Source organism: Bactrocera oleae, chromosome 6 (assembly GCF_042242935.1).
Source record: "Bactrocera oleae isolate idBacOlea1 chromosome 6, idBacOlea1, whole genome shotgun sequence".
NCBI classification, from domain to species: domain Eukaryota; kingdom Metazoa; phylum Arthropoda; class Insecta; order Diptera; family Tephritidae; genus Bactrocera; species Bactrocera oleae.
Genome location: NC_091540.1, coordinates 61217605 through 61241017, shown reverse-complemented (window position 1 = coordinate 61241017; position 23413 = coordinate 61217605). Strand labels below are relative to the sequence as shown.

At 33.1% G+C, this 23413-nt stretch overlaps 4 protein-coding genes across 4 annotated transcripts; all 4 read left to right on the top strand.

Annotated features, from left to right (window-relative positions):
• The first annotated feature begins 418 nt into the window (after positions 1-418).
• LOC106620289 (odorant receptor 63a) lies at positions 419-4461 on the top strand. The gene is made up of 12 exons (XM_036375876.2): positions 419-483; positions 541-583; positions 779-919; positions 2007-2103; positions 2182-2317; positions 2372-2563; positions 2743-2847; positions 3486-3651; positions 3721-3826; positions 3928-4029; positions 4108-4263; positions 4336-4461. The coding sequence occupies exons 3-12, from the start codon at positions 792-794 to the stop codon at positions 4390-4392; spliced, it is 1245 nt and encodes a 414-aa protein (XP_036231769.2). The 5' UTR covers positions 419-483; positions 541-583; positions 779-791; the 3' UTR covers positions 4393-4461.
• A 1723-nt stretch (positions 4462-6184) lies between these two features.
• On the top strand, positions 6185-11204 carry LOC106620290 (odorant receptor 63a-like). The gene is made up of 10 exons (XM_014238749.3): positions 6185-6309; positions 6408-6504; positions 6583-6721; positions 6779-6970; positions 7948-8052; positions 9202-9367; positions 9452-9557; positions 10745-10846; positions 10914-11069; positions 11148-11204. The coding sequence occupies exons 1-10, from the start codon at positions 6185-6187 to the stop codon at positions 11202-11204; spliced, it is 1245 nt and encodes a 414-aa protein (XP_014094224.2).
• Positions 11205-12075: 871 nt separating this feature from the next.
• LOC138857810 (odorant receptor 63a-like) lies at positions 12076-17082 on the top strand. Its single transcript, XM_070111643.1, has 10 exons — positions 12076-12200; positions 12299-12395; positions 12466-12604; positions 12662-12853; positions 13825-13929; positions 15080-15245; positions 15330-15435; positions 16623-16724; positions 16792-16947; positions 17026-17082. The coding sequence occupies exons 1-10, from the start codon at positions 12076-12078 to the stop codon at positions 17080-17082; spliced, it is 1245 nt and encodes a 414-aa protein (XP_069967744.1).
• An 871-nt stretch (positions 17083-17953) lies between these two features.
• Positions 17954-20293, top strand: LOC106620291 (odorant receptor 63a). Its single transcript, XM_014238750.3, has 10 exons — positions 17954-18078; positions 18178-18274; positions 18361-18499; positions 18557-18748; positions 19213-19317; positions 19374-19539; positions 19609-19714; positions 19829-19930; positions 19999-20154; positions 20237-20293. Exons 1-10 carry the CDS (start codon positions 17954-17956, stop codon positions 20291-20293), a joined length of 1245 nt encoding a protein of 414 aa, XP_014094225.3.
• The last annotated feature ends 3120 nt before the right edge of the window (positions 20294-23413 follow it).

The following is a 23413-nucleotide window of genomic DNA, read 5'->3' as shown; positions in this document are numbered from 1 at the left end:
TTATCCATTCAGATCTATACACTTTAGTATGCGATTGAACCAATTCTCAAAGCACTTTTGCCACTCAGTTTAAGGTTCTGAACACATTAACCGCCTTTTCAGGTATTGAAAAAGTTTCTTAGATTATTTTTTACGTACAGGAAAAAAGTGACGTCATTCGGTGCCAAGTCAAAACTATACGGTGGATGGATCATCAAAAAATTTTATAATACCTTTGGTAATAGTCAATTTCCGTTCATCACCCACATTTAATGGGCATGAAGGAACACAACTTGTCATTATGATAAATTTAGTTTGCATACATAACCATAAACAACATGATAATAATATGCTAACAAATTATAATAATTAAAAAGTAAACCTATAATCATATCAAAGGGCAGGAAGTCGTATAAAAAGCGCAAACCCACAGTGTAAACAGTCTGAAAGTGAATACAACAGACGTGCCTTAAACAAAATTAATTTTAGGACTTTTAAGTTACGGTAAATTTATGTACTCAAAATTTTGAAAAGAATAAGTTCTTTTAATTAAAATTTCAGCTAACAAGATACGGAAACTTTTTTTTAAATTAAAAACTCCCTGGTATGTAACATATTTTAGTCAAATAACATTATTCACCACTTTAATAGTTAGAACCGTGAAAGTGTTTTGGTAAAATTTTAAAAATAAAATTTAAATGTTCAAAAATGTATTCGATGTCATCTTACTTACATATCTGCGAATTTTCCGAAAGCATTAATTATATTTTTAATTATAAATTAATTTGTATTTTGGAAGCTAATTGCGCACAATGACTTCGGAAAATAAAGAAGAACTACACAAACGCAACTATAACTCCATCAAAGTTCTGTTTCGAGTATCATATTCATTGGGTGTAAATTTAACTGCGCCGAATAAAATCAAGGATGCATTAAAAGTGTAAGTGCTGTTATAATAAGTAAAGAAGGGCTAAGTTCAGGTGTAACCGAACATTTTATACTCTCGCAATTTGCAAAGATCAAAGCCACGTCTGCTTTTTAAAAACTCTTAAACCAACAAGTAAGGAAGGGCTAAGTTCGGGGGTAACCGAGTGCTGGTAAAACTTCATATTAAAAATTGTGTTAAAGAATTAAGCAGTCATTATTTGAAGAAATTGTGAAAAAATTAAAATCAAATTTCAAATGGTATCTTCTTGACTTATATTAAGACCATTAATTTAAACTTAATTTTGTTCCCGTCTTATATATATTTTAATTCCCGTCAGCTAAAATTGCATTAAAAACACCTTCTCTCTCTCAAAAACTCTCGCAATTTATATGCCGGCTAAGGGAAGCATTGACCTGATTCAATCCATTTTTGACATACAGACATTATATTATCAGGAAAGGATCCTCTCTAAATTTTAATTATATATATCACACATTGACCGATATTTTCGGTAAAAAGTCACTATAGGTACTGGTACTCCACATATTCGGTATTAATGCGCTTGAACAGTTTTGGTTCTATTTGGACAATTTTTGGTCATAAGGTGGTATACTTTAGAAGAATGTTATATACTGAATTAAGTTGAAATCGGTCGAGCAGCACTGAGATATGTGATTTCACCTAAAAGCGAGCGGTGCCACGACCATCGTCCAATTTTGACCGCGGCTCGTATAAAGTCCCCTCATACCATTCGGGAGTAAAATGTAATGTTTCTGGCGTATTTAGTTATTGATTTATCACGACGGACAGACAGAATCTAACTCGATTATTTTAAAGTGATACACACAACCGTTCGGTGAACAAAACTATTATACTCTGTAGCAACATGTTGCAAGAGTATAAAAATTACATTTTTTTTATCTCACAGAGCTATTATATACATATATGTGTATATATTCGTATTCGTATTCCCTTTCGACTAACGACATTTTTAAGCGCGGCAATACAATATATTGCGGAAGTATAAAAATATCAATAAATTAAATTAAACTCTCGCTGATTACTGAGCAAAATATGTTTTCATTTATTTGCACGCAAGTATCCAAGTTATTTTGATAGCAAGCAGCCTTCTCTCCCTGCTTGCCCACTGGTGGTATCTCAAGCGGCATATTGACAGCATACCACTTATAGCTGAGGTTTGTGATATGCCATCATTCAGAATATTATTTATTTTGTATATTTGTTAAATTCTACATTATTTATTAAATTCGCAGACCGTTTTCACCGCTTTGCAAATTGGCATGGCCGCCATTAAAATGATATATTTCTTCTTCACACATCGTACATTCTATCGCCTCCTCGATCAGGCTTTAACACATGAAATAATACGCAAAATAGAAATACTTACTAGTTAGTTATTGATTTAATTTATCTTGATGAAATTTAACAACAAACTTTTTTCAGGGTTTCCAATAAATCGGCAGTTGAAGCAAGAGATCGATGACATAATGAAACGAGTTTGGCGTAACACTCGTCATCTATTTTTATTTTATTTTTGTTGTTGTGTGGGTACTATTGCCAATTACTTTTTTACAGCCTTCTTCGTGAATCTCTATCATCAGCTGAGGCAAACACCCGATTATGAATATTTTCTGCGTAAGTATTGTAGACGTAAACAAAATATAATTAATTTACAATTGAACTCAATTCCTTTAATCGTTAAATTAAACTAGCCATCAATAATTATTTGAAAATTTACTCAATAATGATTACCATTCTATTGTACTTGGCATCTGAATATTTTAGAAATTCTTTTTTTTTTCTCTATAAATCAGCTGTTCCGGCACTCTACCCATTTTGGGAAAAGAAGGGCATGGCATTTCCCTATTATCACATACAAATGTATATGACTTTTGCAGCACTTTATGTTTCTGGCCTGGGTGAGTATAAACGAGTTCACCAGTAGTATTGTAAATACGAACGTAAATAAGTGAAACACATTAAGGGTGTGTGAAGGAACGTTCTGGAGCAGCGAATATTCAATACGAATGTGAACCTTTGAGATTTAATATATAACGGTAATAAATTTCCTATCGATTACCCTCGTAAAGAGACCAATTTTCCAAATTAAAAGAAGCTGACAGTATTCAAAATTGCGTCCTACGAAGTAGTCGTGGTTATAGTCTAGTCCTAAACTGTGCAAAAATTGCATGTAAGAAATCTTAGACCGAAATTTAATTCTGATTGGTCCTTTAGTTTGTAAAATAAGAAATGTCTTCCAAAAACTGGACATGTCAACGATTCTTGCATTTTTCAACGAATTTAGTTAGCATAACTTTACTACAGCCTGGTTCATGCTCATTTTTCAAAACTTTTGAAAATGGACATTTTAAGTTATAACTCTTTATGCAACTAAAAACGATATTTTGTGTGCACGGATCTGGTACGAATCAGTCCCCATATAATACTAACCTATGCATAGTGACAAAGGAATTCATGGACCAGTATTATTGTAGTATTAGTATATTTATAATTTAAAGACATAAATTACTAAATAAAAATTCGGTATATATCACAGGTGCGGTGAGTTTCGAAGGAGTGTTTATGGTGCTATGTCAGCATGCTGTTGCGTTGGTGAAGGTTCACAATTTGTTGGTGCTACACGCCACCTCATCACAGATACCCGCAGAGAGGCGGCTTGAGTACCTGCGATATCTCATAATTACATATCGGCGCATAAGCAAGTAATACGATTCTATATATATAAAAATAGCATGCACTTTTGAGAGATAAATTCATTTTGCGGCCCGCAGGTATTTGCAAGAAATCAAAACAATTTTCAGACACATCAGCTTGGTACAGTTCTTGCTAAGCTTGATTGTAATGGGCTTTGTTTTATTCGAGATTAGTTATGGTTTGGTAAGTAAAATTTTATCATATATATATACTTAAATAATATAACTTATATCAGCACCGGAGTATATTGATTTTGAAACATGTATTGCTATGAAATTTTCAAGGAATCCAGCATAGTTATCCTCATACGTATGATAATGTATATTTCGGCTTCAATTTCTCAAATCACTATTTACTGTTACCATGGTCAGGCATTAACTTCTGCGGTAATTAATAATTACATAAAATACATACTTTTTTTGTTTCTACTATAAAACTGACGATTTTTTCATTTATTTTATAAGTGCGAAAAAATTCCAATGGCTTATTACAATTGCGATTGGTATGGAGAGAACAAAGCATTCAAGAACCTCATATTGATGATGATTATGCGTACAAATAAACAGTTTTACATGGAAGTATCTTGGTTTACTCTGATGAACTTGACCACTTTGATTTCTGTAAGTGAATTACTACTCTATTAATAATATTAAAATGTATTTACTTAAATAATTTATTGTATATATTTGCAGCTACTGAGAGCGAGTGGTTCCTACTTTTTACTATTGCAAAATCTTCAAGAAGATTAATTTTGTTATTGCACTTTACTCTCGATCAGCATTGTAAATAAAAATGTATTAAATATTTAAATAAAAACCTTAGAGCATAAACTAGAGAGCATAGGAACTAAAGTTTGCTTGAACAAGTAAGGTTAGGCTAAGGTTAACATCAAAAAGAGGTGCGGAATTAATTACGTTAGGTATATGAAGTTTAGACCAAGGTCTAGACCAATTTCATTCATATTGCGCTTAACCACATTACTTTTAAAAAACTTTCATTTACTTTCATTAAAATGTCATTTATTTTCACCAACAGAAATGATTCATTGACACACTTTTATTAGGGAGAGACGCTCTCTCAATTTCTGTAAAATATCTCACATATTAACCGGTATATAGGGTATAGCTTATCCGGTATAAAATCAACCGCAAGTTCGAAAATCTCTTTTATATTAAGTATGGGAACTAAGGAAAGTCTTGATCCAATTTTTGCATTTTTTACACAAGAGAGGAAAAGATTCTTTCTGAATTTCAGTAATATCACTCAGAGTTTTACCGATATTGGTATATTATGCACTGTGGTCCGCATATTCGGTATATGGGAACTTCAAAAGTTATGGTCTGATTCCTATCTGGAAAGAAGATGGCATATATTAGAGGCAGTATTTGTACAAAGTTTTATTCGCATTAATGAAGTTAAATGCTTGAATTATATTCTTTAAATTTAATTTAAAACTTTTATATATAGGAAGCAGGTGTAGCTGTCGTCCGATTTCGCCCATTTTCACAATGCACCAAATTTGGTTGAAATAGGTAGAGTAGTTCCTGACATATGCGATTTCACCTAAAGGTTAGCGGTATCACGCCTATTGTCCAATTTTGATAATTCCCATGAAGCGCTTTCATAAAATTTCGGGTGTAAAATAAATGTTTCTAGCGTATTAACTTATTGAGTTATCGCACTTTTAGTACTTTTTAACATAACCAATATATGAAGTATAGGCGTGGTTATCATCTGTTTTCACCGATGATTTCTATAGTGTAAAAAGGGGAAGAGAAGAAGACTTCTTTTTAGTAAGTTTGGTTGTAATAACTTAAGTGGTTTGTGAGATATGCACATTAGAGGACAGGGACACACCTAGTTTTTAAAAATTTTAGACTCCACATTCCTGTATAACATGTTGCACTTTCAGAGACTAAGATGCAACCTAAGCATCAAGATGCTTGGATGTTGGAATGCAAATATGATGGCTGATTACTGCTGGCGCATTCAAAACAAGACTGATGTTTTTACTCATGCAAGAAAATTATACAAAAAAGTGTTTTTCATGTTAAGTAAGAACAGTATATTTTTTAATTCTAAAATTGTAGTATTTTTGGCTAAATATGTACAAAATCAGGTAGAATTCGGGTAAGAAACTTCATAAAACAAAACCGCGCTTTTTTGAGCTTTAATAGCAATCCATCTTAAAATCATTACACAACTGATTTCATTTACATTTCTCATATAAAAAGTGCTTTCAGCTTGTGTCTGGGCAATAAAAAATTAAGTGTCTTCACGCCCCGAAAGGGCTGACATGCACAAAAAAAATATATAAAATTGTCATATCAAATTCAATTGGTCAAAACCGGTTGGGTGTGAACATTAATGAAATTTTAAATGCCAGTTATACGCCCATTCGTCAACTCAATAATTAGACAATAACAATTTTTAACAGGGGCAAGCTTTGCTTGAATCATTGTTCCTTTGAAAGTGTAGTATTTAAGATGATATAGCCAACAATTAAGTAATCACATAGTAATCAGTTGCATAGTCGTGAGGATGTTAGAAAGTGTTGAAGAAATTTATAAACGTAATTACAATTCTATTAAAGTGCTCATTGGAGTATCCTTTGGTTTGGGTGTGAACTTGACAGCGCCTAGTAAAATTAAAGATGCCATGAAACTGTAAGTGTGATTATATACAGTTAAGTGAAATCAATTATTTGAACTGGCTGTTACGAAACTACACTATAATTATTTACTAATATTAATTTCCACGCCAGTTTCAATGTGATTTTGGTAGTGACCAGCCTTCTATCCTTATACGCCCACTGGTGTTATTTCATTCGATATATTGACAACATACCACTTTTAGCTGAGGTTTGTGGTATCATAAAAACAATATTCATTTTGTATATCATATTTATAAAATTGTACTTCATTGTAAAACATTCACAGACCGTTTGCACCGCTTTGCAAACTCTCATTTCCGCTGTAAAAATGGTATATTACCTCTTCACTCAACGTACTTTCTATCGCCTTCTGGATCAGACTTTAAAACATGAAATAATACGCAAAATAGAAATATTTCAACATGGTTTGTTACTGGCATAATTTAACTTGTAGTAAGTACTATTTTTTTGCTTTACAATAGATTTTCCAATAAATCGCCAGTTGAAGCAGGAGATCGATGATATAATGAATGGAGTTTGGCTTAGCGCAAAACGTCAAATATTATTTTATTTCTGTTGTTGTGTGGCTATTGTTTGTAATTACTTTTTTGGCTCCTTCTTCGTTAATCTCTATCATCAGCTGAAGCAAACACCCGATTATAAACATATATTACGTAAGTACAGCACGTTATTAAGAGCCAATAATATACTTCTACATAATCTTAAAATGCATTCAGTAGTTTTGAATCAGAAGAGATTACATCTATCGTGACACAAATTCTATTGACAAAACAAAAAACAAGCGAAACCAGACCATAAGTCTGTACAGAGTTGTTTTCGAATAGACCAGGTGCCGTAAATTCGCGTATTCATATATTTACATACATCTGTTCCTCACTGACAGACCTATTAACTAACTTTATTCTTGTTTGGCGGAAAAAACTTATCAGCTATTAAGTCTCAGCAAAGAAATTAAATTCGAGTGCAAAGTATGTCCATGTTGAGTATCGCACATGACATTTTTAACGGCTGGTTCCAAGTTAGTCGGAATTATGTGCAACCACGAAGTTAGTGCAGATAAATCACAAAAATCAGTTCGAACTGCTCAGTAATTTAACCTGAATCTAACAGTATTTAGTGCAACAAGTAGCAATCGCGCAACAGACGTTTTCGAAAAGCTCTCTTAGTTACAAACGGCTAAAATGGAATCCCTCCCAACTCTTACAGATCGCGTGGTATTACTCATAGTTTTCTTATACTTATATAGTCGTTTCGTTCTGCCGGAAAGAGCTCTGTGGGAAATCAAAAAATAGCTAAGTGATAGTTTTAGATTCATCTTTTCATAAGTTTTTTATGTATGACGCTCCAAAGATTACTCGAAAATTTTAGAAATAAAAAGAGCTGAGAAACATAATGCGAAATTAAAGATTCATCATCAAGTTTATAGTGTAGTTGTGATATTATAGAAAGATAAAATCTTATTTAAAGATGTTTAAGTTTTTATTATGGTTCTAGAAAACAGACGACCCTTCCAAAACCTTTTTTTAATATATGGGTTGAAATGACAAATAATTAGTTCACTTATACAAAAAATAAAGTAAAATAAAAAAACCTTTTGCTAATTTTTTAAATAATTTCTGCATAATTTCAGCATATCCTGCACTATATCCTTTTTGGGAAGAAAAAGGCATGACATTCCCCTATTATCCATTGCAAATGTATATGACTGGCAGTGCTGTCTATATCTCTGGCATATGTGAGTATAAACGAGTTTACCAAGGAAAAACTAATTTCGGGACACATTAAATTTCTTATTCTTCTTTGGCACTGCAACCGTGGCCCGGTCTAAACCAGGAACACAAAACTTCGTTAGTTACCTCTATACTTTTCGAGGTTACGCCAGTTTTACATACAAAGTTCAGACAGGTACCTATGCACTTCTTACTTTCTTTAGATGCTTGGTCGCCGTTGCTTCTGTTGTCCACGCATGGGTCCCGAATCGAAGCAGCCTTTCGCTGGAGCATTGTCTTACATGCACATGACTTAGCCTAACTAGCGCACCCGTTGGATTATTGAGCGCTTAACTATATTCATTTCGCCGTAGAGCTCACACAGTTCGTGGTTCCATCTTCTTCGCTACTCATCGCACACGCGGACGGCTCCAAAGCCTTGCGGACACAGTAACATCGAATGTTTCAAGCGCTTTCTGGTCTTTATTTATTCTCATCCATGTTTCTACGCCATATAATAGAGCGGGTTTGATAAAAAAAATATAGAGCGTAATATTTGTTATTAGAGTTAATCGCTGCCAACAGTAATGTAGTTCCCAAGACACGACGAATTTTTGTGTGTGACCTCCGGATATTTTTGTCTTGCCCTCGTTCATTACAAGACCAAACCACTTATTTTTCTACGCTGGAAAAGATTGCACCAACGGCTCTGTTGTTAAAGTCTACCATGTCATTATTATCTGCGTACCCCAGTAACATTGACCTTTTAGAGTAGACAGTGCCTTTGCGAAGTTGGTTGGTTTTTGTCTCATCTCGTCTCGTTAAAAACTGCGTATAAGAAGCAAATTAAGAATCTTAGACTTTAATTATATTCAAATCAGTTATTTAGTAAGTAAAATATTAAAATTTCATCCAAATATTACATATTCCAAGTTCATGACCGTTATATGGAAGGCAAGGAAAGTTATCGACCCATTTCCCCGTTTCAAAAGATTGGATAGGCATAACTTTAATATAAGCATCAACATTTTGAATTATGACTTTTTATGTAACTATGTAATAAAGGCAACTATATGGCCTACTATTAGCAATTATAAATATATTATATTTTTAGAAATAAAGCAATTATTAACTTAGTAAACAAAAAATTATCATTAAAATTCTATATATCTCAGGTGCGGTGAGTTTCGAAGGCGTCTTCATCGTGCTCTGTCAGCATGCGGTTGGCTTGGTGAGGGTCCACAATTTGTTGGTGCTACGATCCACCTCACCACTGATACCGGCAGAGAGGCGTGTTGAATATCTACGTTATACCATTATAACTTATCAGCGAATAAATTTGTAATTATATCTATATTTACATAAAATATATACTTGATATGAAACACATTTTTAATTTTATACAAATATATATATTCAAAACAGTTATGTGCAGCAGATCCAAAATAGCTTCAAACACGTCAGCTTGTCACAATTCGTACTGAGCTTGATTGTATTTGGTTTTGTACTGTTCGAAATGAGTTTCGGTTTAGTAAGTTAATGCAAAAAATTTATTTATTAACTAAGTTTTTATAAGTCTTTATACCCTCGCAACATATTGCTACATAGTATTATATAATAGTTTTGTTCACCTAAAAATAATCGAGTTAGGTACAGGGTTATATATATAAATGATCAGGATGACGAGACGAGTTGAAATCCGAGTGACTGTCTGCCCGTCCGTCTGTGCAAGCGATAACTTGGTACACGCGTTTCTTGGCAAAAAAAAAGCGATTACGAGTTCGTAGCTTAGCGTAATTGGACAACTGCCACGCCCACAAAACGCCATTAATCGAAAACCTATAAGATGTAATAACATAAAATTTGGAACCGGGGACTGCAATGGCAAGGGACATCTCATGGGCTAAAACTTTAAAAAAATTATTCAGATATTTCTATATTGCGGTGCGAAAATTGAGGAAATCGGACTATAACCACGCCTACTTCCCATATAACACAATTTTAAATTCCATCTGATTCTTTTACTCTCCAGTATACAAATCAAGCAAGTTGAAGTGTGCCATCTTATGACCAAAAAGACCGAGTAAGAGGATCACACCTCCTATTGCGAGTTTTTTTTATCGAAAATATCGGTCAATATGTGGATATATTATAGAAATTCAGAGAAAGACGTTTGCTGATAATAGTAAGCCTCTATGCCAAAAATGGGTTGAATCGAAACAATAATTCTCTTAGTCCACATATACCTAATACAAAACTTTTCGAACTTCCGTCTGATTTTATACCTCAAATCGGTCCATATGTGAGTTATCTTAATAAAATGGTGTTTTCTAATAACAATAAATTTGTGTGCCTAAAATGGTTAAAATAAAATGGTGAAAACTTGCTCTAGCCTCATATAACTAATATTCGAATTTTTAAGCATCTTTATTTCTCGTTTATTTGTATGTGAGGTACTTGAATAAAACTCAGACAGCATCTTTTTGTTTTAATAATATGTAATAATTCCAAAAATAATATAATAAAATAGGGTCTGTACAACCCCTATCTTTCATATAACTATACCACATATAAAGGTTTTCTTCTCTTTGCCGACTTTGATCCTAACAAGTTGCAAGAGCAAGAAATGTTCGGTTAAGCCCGAAATTAGCCCTTTCTTACTTGTTTTTAAATTTATAATAATTCTTATTATTAAAAATTTGTTTTTAAAATCTTTAGGAATCCAGTATAGTTATCGTTATTCGTATGATAATGTATTTCGCGGCAGGAGGAACTCAAATTATTCTATACTGTTATAATGGTCAGCAACTAACAACTGTGGTAAATATTAATTATAAAAAATACTTTCATTTCAAAAATACAAGAGAGACATTTTTTACACTTAAAGAGCGAAGAGATTCCGTCAGCGTATTACAGTTGCAATTGGTATGAAGAAAGCGGAAAATTCAAACAATTTCTACGCATGATGATTATGAGGACTAATCGATATTTTTACATGGAGGTATCATCGTTTACACTGATGAATTTGGCCACCTTAATTGCGGTGAGTGAATAATGAACTTCTGTAAATGATGTAAAATATGCAAAGAGTTGTGTAAAACTAACATTTTTCTTATTGCAGTTATTCAGGATGAGTGGTTCCTACTTTTTGTTATTACGCAACCTTCAAGAAAAATAAATTGTAAATAAATAAACAACAATGCTATCATGAACGCTGCAACATACCATATTGTTTTTTTTTTGTTTTTTTTTTGAATTCCCTATATATAAATTTTTAAACGAATGTAGATAAATGCAAAGCGGCAAGTGCTACTCCAGTGATTGCTCGATTATGATGCGTAGCGTGTTTGCTTGGTCAACACAGCCTCGATGGGAGCGAAATCCAGGCTGCTTCGTGTCAGCTTTAGAGCGTGCTGGACAGATGTGAGCCTATTTTACATAATAAATGGTGTTATCGCTCGCCAGTTGTCGTATTTCCGCAAGTCACCCTTTATCGGCTACTTCACAAAGATGTCCTTTCACCATGATGGAGGTATTGATTCGCTGTGACAAGCCGCAAAAACATGCGGATAAAGGAATTTAACTGCCGTCCATGCCCGCAGCTTTATTTAGCTTTTTAATTGCATATTTTATTTCCGTTATCTAAGGATTATCATTCTACAAGGAAGTAACAATAAAAAATAATATCTTAAAATCAGTATACAACAAATTATTTTCATTTCTCATAATAATTATTTGACTCATATAAAAATTGCTTTCAGCCTGCGCCTAAATAATTAAAAATTAAATGTCTTCACGCCCTAAAAGGGTTGGCATAACACACGCACAAAAACGTCATAAAATGGACCTATCATGTCAAATGGTAAAAACCGGAAATGAATTTTTAATTGCTAATCACACGCCCATTCGTGAAGGCTTTAATTAGACAATAACAAATTTCAACAGGGGCGAGCTTTGTTTGACCCATTATGTCTTTGAAAGTGTAGTATTTAAGATGCTATAGCCAACAATTAAGTAATCACATAGTAATCAGTTGCATAGTCGTGAGGATGTTAGAAAGTGTGGAAGAAATCTATAAACGTAATTACAATTCTATTAAAGTGCTCATTGGAGTATCCTTTGGTTTGGGTGTGAACTTGACAGCGCCTAGTAAAATTAAAGATGCCTTGAAACTGTAAGTGTGATTATATACAGTTAAGTGAAATCAATTATTTGAACTGGCTGTTACGAAACTACACTATAATTATTTACTAATATTAATTTCCACGCCAGTTTCAATGTGATTTTAGTAGTGACCAGCCTTCTATCCTTATACGCCCACTGGTGTTATTTCATCCGATATATTGACAACATACCACTTTTCGCTGAGGTTTGTGGTATCATAAAAACAATATTCATTTTGTATATCATATTTATAAAATTTTGTAAAACATTCACAGACCGTTTGCACCGCTTTGCAAACTCTCATTTCCGCTGTAAAAATGGTATATTACCTCTTCACCCAACGTACTTTCTATCGCCTTCTGGATCAGACTTTAAAACATGAAATAATACGCAAAATAGAAATATTTCAACATGGTTTGTTACTGGCATAATTTAACTTGTAGTAAGTACTATTTTTTTGCTTTACAATAGATTTTCCAATAAATCGCCAGTTGAAGCAGGAGATCGATGATATAATGAATGGAGTTTGGCTTAGCGCAAAACGCCAAATATTATTTTATTTCTGTTGTTGTGTGGCTATTGTTTGTAATTACTTTTTTGGCTCCTTCTTCGTTAATCTCTATCATCAGCTGAAGCAAACACCCGATTATAAGCATATATTACGTAAGTACAGCACGTTAATAAGAGCCAATAATATACTTCTAAATAATCTTAAAATGCATTCAGTAGTTTTGAATCAGAAGAGATTACATCTATCGTGACACAAATTCTATTGAAAAAACAAAAAACAAGCGACACCAGACCATAAGTCTGTACAGAGTTGTTTTCGAATAGACCAGGTGCCGTAAATTCGAGTATTCATATATTTACATACAACTGTTCCTGACTGAGAGACCTATTAACTAACTTTATTCTTGTTTTGCGGAAAAAACTTATCAGCTATACAGTCTCAGCAACGAACTAAATCCGAGTGCAAAGTATGCCCATGTTGAATATCGCACATGACATTTTTAACGGCTGGTTCCAAGTTAGTTGGAATTATGTGCAAACACGAAATTGGGCCAGATAAATCACAAAAATCAGTTCGTACTGCTCAGTAATTTAACCTGAATCTAACAGTATCTAGTGCAACAGGTAGCAATCGCAGGACAGACGTTTTCGAAAAGCTCTCTTAATTACAAACGGCTAAAATGGAATCCCTCCCAACTCTTACAGATCTCGTGGTATTACATAGTTTTCTTATACTTATATAGTAGTTTCGTTCTGCCGGAAAGAGCTCTGTGGGAAATCAAAAAATAGCTAAGTGATAGTTTTAGATTCATCTTTTCATATGTTTTTTATGTATGACGCTCCAAAGATTACTCGAAAATTTTAGAAATAAAAAGAGCTGAGAAACATAATGCCAAATTAAACATTCATCATCAAGCTTATAGTGTAGATGTGATATTATAGAAAGATAAAATCTTATTTAAAGATTTTTAAGTTTTTATTATGGTTCTAGAAAACAGACGACCCTTCCAAAACCTTTTTTTAATATATGGGTTGAAATGACAAATAATTAGTTCCCTTATACAAAAAATAAAAATAAAAAAAACCTTTTGCTAATTTTTTAAATGATTTCTGCATAATTTCAGCATATCCTGCACTATATCCTTTTTGGGAAGAAAAAGGCATGACATTCCCCTATTATCCATTGCAAATGTATATGACTGGCAGTGCTGTCTATATCTCTGGCATATGTGAGTATAAACGAGTTTACCAAGGAGCAACTAATTGCGGGACACGTGAAATTTCTTATTCTTCTTTGGCACTGCAATCGTGGCCGGGTCTAAACCAGGAACACAAAACTTCGTTAGTTACCTCTATCCTTTTCAAGGTTACGCCAATTTTACATACAAAGTTCAGACAGGTACCTATGCACTTCTTACTTTATTTAGATGCTTGGTCGCCGTTGCTTCTTTTGTCCACGCATGGGTCCCGAATCGAAGGAGCCTTTCGCTGGAGCATTGTCTTACATGCGCATGACTTAGCCTAACTAGCGCACCCGTTGGATTATTGAGCGCTTAACTATATTCATTTCGCCGTAGAGCTCACACAGTTCGTGGTTCCATCTTCTTCGCTACTCATCGCACACGCGGACGGCTCCAAAGCCTTGCGGAGCACAGTAACATCGAATGCTTCAAGCGCTTTCTGATCTTTATTTATTCTCATCCATGTTTCTACGCCATATAATAGAGCGGGTTTGATAAAAAAAATATAGAGCGTAATATTTGTTATTAGAGTTAATCGCTGCCAACAGTAATGTAGTTCCCAAGACACGACGAATTTTTGTGTGTGACCTCCGGATATTTTTGTCTTGCCCTCGTTCATTACAAGACCAAACCACTTATTTTTCTACGCTGGAAAAGATTGCACCAACGGCTCTGTTGTTAAAGTCTACCATGTCATTATTATCTGCGTACCCCAGTAACATTGACCTTTTAGAGTAGACAGTGCCTTTGCGAAGTTGGTTGGTTTTTGTCTCATCTCGTCTCGTTAAAAACTGCGTATAAGAAGCAAATTAAGAATCTTAGACTTTAATTATATTCAAATCAGTTATTTAGTAAGTAAAATATTAAAATTTCATCCAAATATTACATATTCCAAGTTCATGACCGTTATATGGAAGGCAAGGAAAGTTATCGACCCATTTCCCCGTTTCAAAAGATTGGATAGGCATAACTTTAATATAAGCATCAACATTTTGAATTATGACTTTTTATGTAACTATGTAATAAAGGCAACTATATGGCCTACTATTAGCAATTATAAATATATTATATTTTTAGAAATAAAGCAATTATTAACTTAGTAAACAAAAAATTATCATTAAAATTCTATATATCTCAGGTGCGGTGAGTTTCGAAGGCGTCTTCATCGTGCTCTGTCAGCATGCGGTTGGCTTGGTGAGGGTCCACAATTTGTTGGTGCTACGATCCACCTCACCACTGATACCGGCAGAGAGGCGTGTTGAATATCTACGTTATACCATTATAACTTATCAGCGAATAAATTTGTAATTATATCTATATTTACATAAAATATATACTTGATATGAAACACATTTTTAATTTTATACAAATATATATATTCAAAACAGTTATGTGCAGCAGATCCAAAATAGCTTCAAACACGTCAGCTTGTCACAATTCGTACTGAGCTTGATTGTATTTGGTTTTGTACTGTTCGAAATGAGTTTCGGTTTAGTAAGTTAATGCAAAAAATTTATTTATTAACTAAGTTTTTATAAGTCTTTATACCCTCGCAACATATTGCTACATAGTATTATATAATAGTTTTGTTCACCTAAAAATAATCGAGTTAGGTACAGGGTTATATATATAAATGATCAGGATGACGAGACGAGTTGAAATCCGAGTGACTGTCTGCCCGTCCGTCTGTGCAAGCGATAACTTGGTACACGCGTTTCTTGGCAAAAAAAAAGCGATTACGAGTTCGTAGCTTAGCGTAATTGGACAACTGCCACGCCCACAAAACGCCATTAATCGAAAACCTATAAGATGTAATAACATAAAATTTGGAACCGGGGACTGCAATGGCAAGGGACATCTCATGGGCTAAAACTTTAAAAAAATTATTCAGATATTTCTATATTGCGGTGCGAAAATTGAGGAAATCGGACTATAACCACGCCTACTTCCCATATAACACAATTTTAAATTCCATCTGATTCTTTTACTCTCCAGTATACAAATCAAGCAAGTTGAAGTGTGCCATCTTATGACCAAAAAGACCGAGTAAGAGGATCACACCTCCTATTGCGAGTTTTTTTTATCGAAAATATCGGTCAATATGTGGATATATTATAGAAATTCAGAGAAAGACGTTTGCTGATAATAGTAAGCCTCTATGCCAAAAATGGGTTGAATCGAAACAATAATTCTCTTAGTCCACATATACCTAATACAAAACTTTTCGAACTTCCGTCTGATTTTATACCTCAAATCGGTCCATATGTGAGTTATCTTAATAAAATGGTGTTTTCTAATAACAATAAATTTGTGTGCCTAAAATGGTTAAAATAAAATGGTGAAAACTTGCTCTAGCCTCATATAACTAATATTCGAATTTTTAAGCATCTTTATTTCTCGTTTATTTGTATGTGAGGTACTTGAATAAAACTCAGACAGCATCTTTTTGTTTTAATAATATGTAATAATTCCAAAAATAATATAATAAAATAGGGTCTGTACAACCCCTATCTTTCATATAACTATACCACATATAAAGGTTTTCTTCTCTTTGCCGACTTTGATCCTAACAAGTTGCAAGAGCAAGAAATGTTCGGTTAAGCCCGAAATTAGCCCTTTCTTACTTGTTTTTAAATTTATAATAATTCTTATTATTAAAAATTTGTTTTTAAAATCTTTAGGAATCCAGTATAGTTATCGTTATTCGTATGATAATGTATTTCGCGGCAGGAGGAACTCAAATTATTCTATACTGTTATAATGGTCAGCAACTAACAACTGTGGTAAATATTAATTATAAAAAATACTTTCATTTCAAAAATACAAGAGAGACATTTTTTACACTTAAAGAGCGAAGAGATTCCGTCAGCGTATTACAGTTGCAATTGGTATGAAGAAAGCGGAAAATTCAAACAATTTCTACGCATGATGATTATGAGGACTAATCGATATTTTTACATGGAGGTATCATCGTTTACACTGATGAATTTGGCCACCTTAATTGCGGTGAGTGAATAATGAACTTCTGTAAATGATGTAAAATATGCAAAGAGTTGTGTAAAACTAACATTTTTCTTATTGCAGTTATTCAGGATGAGTGGTTCCTACTTTTTGTTATTACGCAACCTTCAAGAAAAATAAATTGTAAATAAATAAACAACAATGCTATCATGAACGCTGCAACGTACCATATTGTTTTTTTTTTGTTTTTTTTTTGAATTCCCTATATATAAATTTTTAAACGAATGTAGATAAATGCAAAGCGGCAAGTGCTACTCCAGTGATTGCTCGATTATGATGCGTAGCGTGTTTGCTTGGTCAACACAGCCTCGATGGGAGCGAAATCCAGGCTGCTTCGTGTCAGCTTTAGAGCGTGCTGGACAGATGTGAGCCTATTTTACATAATAAATGGTGTTATCGCTCGCCAGTTGTCGTATTTCCGCAAGTCACCCTTTATCGGCTACTTCACAAAGATGTCCTTTCACCATGATGGAGGTATTGATTCGCTGTGACAAGCCGCAAAAACATGCGGATAAAGGAATTTAACTGCCGTCCATGCCCGCAGCTTTATTTAGCTTTTAAATTGCATATTTTATTTCCGTTATCTAAGGATTATCATTCTACAAGGAAGTAACAATAAAAAATAATATCTTAAAATCAGTATACAACAAATTATTTTCATTTCTCATAATAATTATTTGACTCATATAAAAATTGCTTTCAGCCTGCGCCTAAATAATTAAAAATTAAATGTCTTCACGCCCTAAAAGGGTTGGCATAACACACGCACAAAAACGTCATAAAATGGACCTATCATGTCAAATGGTAAAAACCGGAAATGAATTTTTAATTGCTAATCACACGCCCATTCGTGAAGGCTTTAATTAGACAATAACAAATTTCAACAGGGGCGAACTTTGTTTGACCCATAATGTCTTTGAAAGTGTAGTATTTAAGATGCTATAGCCAACAATTAAGTAATCACATAGTAATCAGTTGCATAGTCGTGAGGATGTTAGAAAGTGTGGAAGAAATCTATAAACGTAATTACAATTCTATTAAATTACTTATTGGAGTAACCTTTGGTTTGGGTGTGAACTTGACAGCGCCTAGTAAAATTAAAGATGCTTTGAAACTGTAAGTGTGTTTACATAAAGTTAAGAGATCAGAGTTAAACTGACTGATGCGAAACTATACTATAATTATTTAACATATTTATATCAATATCTACGCCAGTTTCAATGTGATTTTGGCAGTGACCAGTATTCTATCCTTATATGGCCACTGGTGTTATTTCATTCGACATATTGACAGCATACCACTTTCAGCTGAGGTTTGTGATATATTATATTATTCATACAAATATTATTCATTTTGTCAAATCAAATAAAAGTCTACTTCCTTATAACAAATTCACAGACCGTTTGCACCGCTTTGCACATTCTCATGTCCGTTGTAAAGATAGTTTATTACCTCTTCACTCAACGTAATTTCTATCGCCTTCTGGATCAGACTTTAAAACATGAAATAATACGCAAAATAGAAATATTTCAACATGGTTTGTTACTGGCATAATTTAACTTGTAGTAAGTACTATTTTTTTGCTTTACAATAGATTTTCCAATAAATCGCCAGTTGAAGCAGGAGATCGATGATATAATGAATGGAGTTTGGCTTAGCGCAAAACGCCAAATATTATTTTATTTCTGTTGTTGTGTTGGTATTGTTTGTAATTACACTTTTGGCTCCATCTTCGTCAATTTGTATCATCAGCTGAAGCAAACGCCCGATTATGAGTATAAATTAGGTAAGTACTACATGTTAAAATATACCTATATACTTCTACATAATCTTAAAATGTTTACTCTGAACGTCTTTGGAGTTGGATTTCTTAATAGTTACCCAATATATATGTACATATACATTTTTTTACACGAGGAAGAAGCATCGAAGGCTGAATCTCATGCCCGTGAGAATGGGTAATCCGTACTAGACCAACATCGTCAAGTATGACGTCGGGAGGATGACGTTTGCACTGTTCCGAATGCTTTCAGTGACAAGTTGCATTTACCTGTTGGGCTATAGTTTAGATCTGATAAAAAAATTAAAATCGAAAGATGATTCGATTGCAATCATGGTTCTAGAAAATCGACAACCTTGTGTACTTTTAAAACCATATCTTATCATTTGGATTGAAAGGACAAATAATTAGTTTACTTAACAAATAAAAACACTTTACTTATTTTATACATATTTTGTGCATAATTTCAGCACTTCCCGCACTGTATCCATTTTGGGAAGAAAAAGGAATGTCATTCCCCTATTATCCATTGCAAATGTATATCACCAGCAGTGCTAATTATGTCTCTGGCATGTGTGAGTATATATGAATTAAATAAATAGCATCTGTTGTTAATCCCGAATCCCCGCAGCTGCGGTGAGTTTCGAAGGCATCTTCATCGTGCTATGTCAGCATGCGGTTGGCTTGGTGAGGGTCCACAATTTGCTAGTGCTACAATCCACCTCACCACTCATACCGGCTGGGAGGAGGGTTGAGTATCTGCGTTATACCATCATTACTTATCGGCGGATAAATTTGTAAAAGCCACTATATATTGAGTATGAAAAACGCTTTTAATTTACAAAATTTATAAATTTTCAAAACAGTTATGTGCAGCAGATTCAAGAAAGCTTCAAACACGTCAGCTTATTACAATTCGTACTGAGCTTGCTTATATTTGGTATTGTACTGTTTGAAATGAGTTTCGGTTTAGTAAGTAAACGCAAATCATTTATTTTAAAGCAAAAAAAAACATTGAATACAAATTTAAACAACTTTTTTTTTTTAATTAAAAACAAAAAACAAATATGTTTCTAAAATCTTTAGAAATCCAGCATAGTTATCGTTATTCGTATGATACTTTATATTTTGGCGGGAGGAACTCAAATTATTCTATACTGTTATAACGGTCAGCAACTAACAACTGTGGTAAATATTAATTATAAAAAATATTTTATTTTCAAAAATACCAGAGAACTATTTTATGACTCTAAAAGAGCGAAGAGATTCCGTTAGCCTATTATTGTTGCAATTGGTATGAAGAAAGCGGTAAATTCAAACAACTTCTACGCATGATGATTATGAGGACTAATCGACTTTTTAAATTGGAGGTATCTTGGTTTACTCTGATGAATTTGGCCACCTTGATTTCGGTAATTGAATAAGCATCTCTTTATAGTATAAAATATTAATATATTATTAGCAATAAAATTACTAATATCTTTCATTTTACAGTTTTTTAGAATGAGTGGTTCGTACTTTTTATTACTGCGCAACCTTCAAGAAAATTAAATGTTAAATAAATTGCGAATTTGATGTAAAAAAATAAATAAACAATAATTTTAAATACTACTTAACTACGAGTATAATGTAGACAGATGACAAGCCTGTTCGACATTACTTTTTACTGCATAGAAGCTTAGAAATAGCATTACCGACAATTTCATATCATTGTTTTCAAAAAAAGATTTTGTATATGGCTTGACGAGTAAGATCTGGTAACAGTTCAGAAAACGAATCACCGCTATTAATATTTCGATTTGTATAGTTATTATATGTTGTTGTTGTAGTATATAAAATATTTTAGGAAACATTCTAAAAATTACAGTCTGTCGCAGGATATGCCTCTAACCTATCGAAAAAATAGCAAATGTTACCATATTCCTTCACTTGAACATTATACTTTAAAAGGCGTTTAGAGAACATATTAAAGATTCACATTATGAATGAAATAAACAAGCCTGCAGCTAAAAATTTATGCTGGGTTTCACGGCTTTCAAAAAAAAAAATTTTATTATCTTTTTTAATTTAATTTGATACCAGTAATAGTTATGAAGATGCAGCTTTGAAAATTGCGCGCTGGAGGTAAGCTATATAATCAATCAAAACTTTAAACGCGTTTTTCTCGAAACTGACTCAAAGTCGGTTGTCAATTTTACACAGGTCTTTAAGATAAAATTTACAAGATCTTGGCGTGGAGGATTTTTTTTGTTCAATTACAGCTATTTAAAAAACAAAAAATGTCGAGAAATTTTCACCAAAATTTGCATATTTTTGTAAAAACGTCTGCCAAAATACGATTTTCACTTAATTTAGTTTTTCTATATCCAATATCTATATAATGGTCTTAGCTCAAACACGTATTTTTTTTTTTACTTTTGATGACCTTGTCAAAAATTCTGCTGTCAGCGCGGAAGCACCTTTTTTTTCGACGAACTGACGGAAATGATGTCGTAATCACCGAGTTTTTAAATTTTTTGCTTTGAAAATTTCACAAAATCTTTACCAAATATGTGTCTTTGGTATAGTAAAAATTTTGAATAAAATATTTCATTTTTTATATGAAAAAAAAAATTATTGAAAAGGGCGTTTTTGGCTCGACAAAGAACTCCAAAGACCCCTTAAAGAAAAACTGACTGAGACCCTTAGTTTTAATAGCATATGTTAAAAAATGGTGTTTTTTTTTGGTGAATTTGGTAGCTACTATTCCATTTTTTATTCATGTGGTACAAGCTTAACCAAGGTTTAAGTTGACTTTATTAAACTTTAAAATATCTTGTACCACGCCTACATCAATACAAAACCAAGGTTGATTATCGATTTTAATCAGTCAATGTTTAAACGAGTTTGACCTCGTTAGTTTAATAATATATGTATGTATTATTAGCAATAAGTATTATTATCGCATATATAATTGGTTTTAATTCTTAATACGCTTCGATAGATTCGCGCTCAGTCGAATTAGACATAAAAAATGTTAGCTCTAAACTTCCAAGAATGTCTATATACATACATATGTACGAGTATGTAAATATAGTGAACCACAAAAGTGTTCATAAACAAGTAAGGGCGGGCTAAGTTCGGGTGTAACCGAACATTTGATACTCTTGCAACTTGCAAAGATCAAATCCGGGGAAATTCCTTCAATTAATTGATTTTATTAATGAATACCTCATACACTGATCGACATATTGAGCGTTAGGTTTGTTAGGAAATCAATATAAGTAGTATTTGGGAGTTGGTGTAATTCGTAGAACGATATCACATATTTTCGGCATTAAACTATAGTATGTCCAATATTATCAGAAGTTTAAAAATCGTATATTTGGTATATGAGAGATAGTGATGGTAATGAATTGCTTTTATCGATTTTTGACATGACCTCTATGGTCTCTATGATCTCTGAGTTTCATAAAGGTACTTCACATATCAACACAACTATGTGCGGGGGGGAAATATGCGGACAGACAGACAGTCACCTGGATTTCAACTCGTCTGGTCATCCTGAACATTTATATGTACAAGATAAGCTCGATTATTTTAAGGTGATATATCTAACTCGATTATTTTAAGGTGATGCAAGCAACCGTTAGGTAAACAAAATTATTATACTTTCTAGCAACATGTTGCAAGAGTATAAAACCGAGGTCTTTATTTTTCGTGTTATATTATTATTATTAATATTTATTTCATTTTTAAAAGGAAATTAAGAAATAGTTTTAGCAAAAGCATACAATAAAATTTAGCTAAAATAGCTAAAAATTATAATATTGAACATATATATTCAGCCAGGATATATATTCAGCTAAGATACCCAGAGTTAATTGAACACTTTTGTGACTTGTATTTTTTGCTACATCGACCGTTTCACTTTTTATTTAAAAATAATAATTTTTGTATTAAAATTCATATTTTTCTATTACAATTAATCTGAAAATTTAATATCTTTCCCAAGTAGATTTCAATTTATAATAGAAGAAAAAAATAAAAAAAATACCAAAAAGATTGCAGTCTGACCATATTGACCAGGCTGGTAGTGGCATTTCACTCCGGTACGCTATCCCACTACTGCCTACCATGGGAACTCTTGGCTGCTGGTTTTCACCCCTGGCCCGGTTCATCCCTCCTTAGCCAACCTGAATGTCAAGGACTCCTCCTTGACACCCATATTGATGGCAAGCTTAGTGCGGACGTTCCGTCAACATGATCTGGTCCACCACACAGGACTCCCGGCCTCAGGCCATCCCACAATCCGACCTCACGGAAGCGTGATTACAGAAGATGCCAACCTTCCAGTCGAAAACAAATACTCAATTTCACCTACTTCTGCGTACATTTCATTTTATTGCTCTTCTTCCATATACGTACGCGAATGCTTGCGTATTTCTGCTACAAACCAGTTTGCTTTTTCAATGTGTCTTATTTTAGAAGCGCCAGTTGCGTTCAATGTGCATACATGTATGCTTGTGTGCGCGCATAAGGTGAGCAAAAGTGCGCATGACAGCAAATTGTATTATTTTTAATTTGTTTTGTCTGTGTTAAATTGAAATAGACTTATATAGCTTTTTGAGTTCGTAAAATTTATAAATTTTTTAAATTAAAAATAAGCAAAAAATTAAAAATCAAAACAAT

What these genes read in the sequence shown, in the direction of transcription:
- LOC138857810 (XM_070111643.1), top strand. Translation starts at nt 12,076, where the DNA reads ATGTTAGAAAGTGTGGAAGAAATCTATAAACGTAATTACAATTCTATT. An exon ending in CGATTATAAGCATATATTAC is followed by an intron (nt 12,854 to 13,824) that starts GTAAGTACAGCA and finishes GCATAATTTCAG; the next exon opens with CATATCCTGCACTATATCCT. An exon ending in ACTTATCAGCGAATAAATTT is followed by an intron (nt 15,246 to 15,329) that starts GTAATTATATCT and finishes TATTCAAAACAG; the next exon opens with TTATGTGCAGCAGATCCAAA.
- LOC106620290 (XM_014238749.3), top strand. Translation starts at nt 6,185, where the DNA reads ATGTTAGAAAGTGTTGAAGAAATTTATAAACGTAATTACAATTCTATT. An exon ending in ATTAAAGATGCCATGAAACT is followed by an intron (nt 6,310 to 6,407) that starts GTAAGTGTGATT and finishes TTTCCACGCCAG; the next exon opens with TTTCAATGTGATTTTGGTAG. An exon ending in TGTCTATATCTCTGGCATAT is followed by an intron (nt 8,053 to 9,201) that starts GTGAGTATAAAC and finishes TATATATCTCAG; the next exon opens with GTGCGGTGAGTTTCGAAGGC.
- LOC106620291 (XM_014238750.3), top strand. Translation starts at nt 17,954, where the DNA reads ATGTTAGAAAGTGTGGAAGAAATCTATAAACGTAATTACAATTCTATT. An exon ending in TAATTATGTCTCTGGCATGT is followed by an intron (nt 19,318 to 19,373) that starts GTGAGTATATAT and finishes GAATCCCCGCAG; the next exon opens with CTGCGGTGAGTTTCGAAGGC. An exon ending in ACTTATCGGCGGATAAATTT is followed by an intron (nt 19,540 to 19,608) that starts GTAAAAGCCACT and finishes TTTTCAAAACAG; the next exon opens with TTATGTGCAGCAGATTCAAG.
- LOC106620289 (XM_036375876.2), top strand. Translation starts at nt 792, where the DNA reads ATGACTTCGGAAAATAAAGAAGAACTACACAAACGCAACTATAACTCC. An exon ending in ATCAAGGATGCATTAAAAGT is followed by an intron (nt 920 to 2,006) that starts GTAAGTGCTGTT and finishes TTTGCACGCAAG; the next exon opens with TATCCAAGTTATTTTGATAG. An exon ending in GTCAGGCATTAACTTCTGCG is followed by an intron (nt 4,030 to 4,107) that starts GTAATTAATAAT and finishes TTATTTTATAAG; the next exon opens with TGCGAAAAAATTCCAATGGC.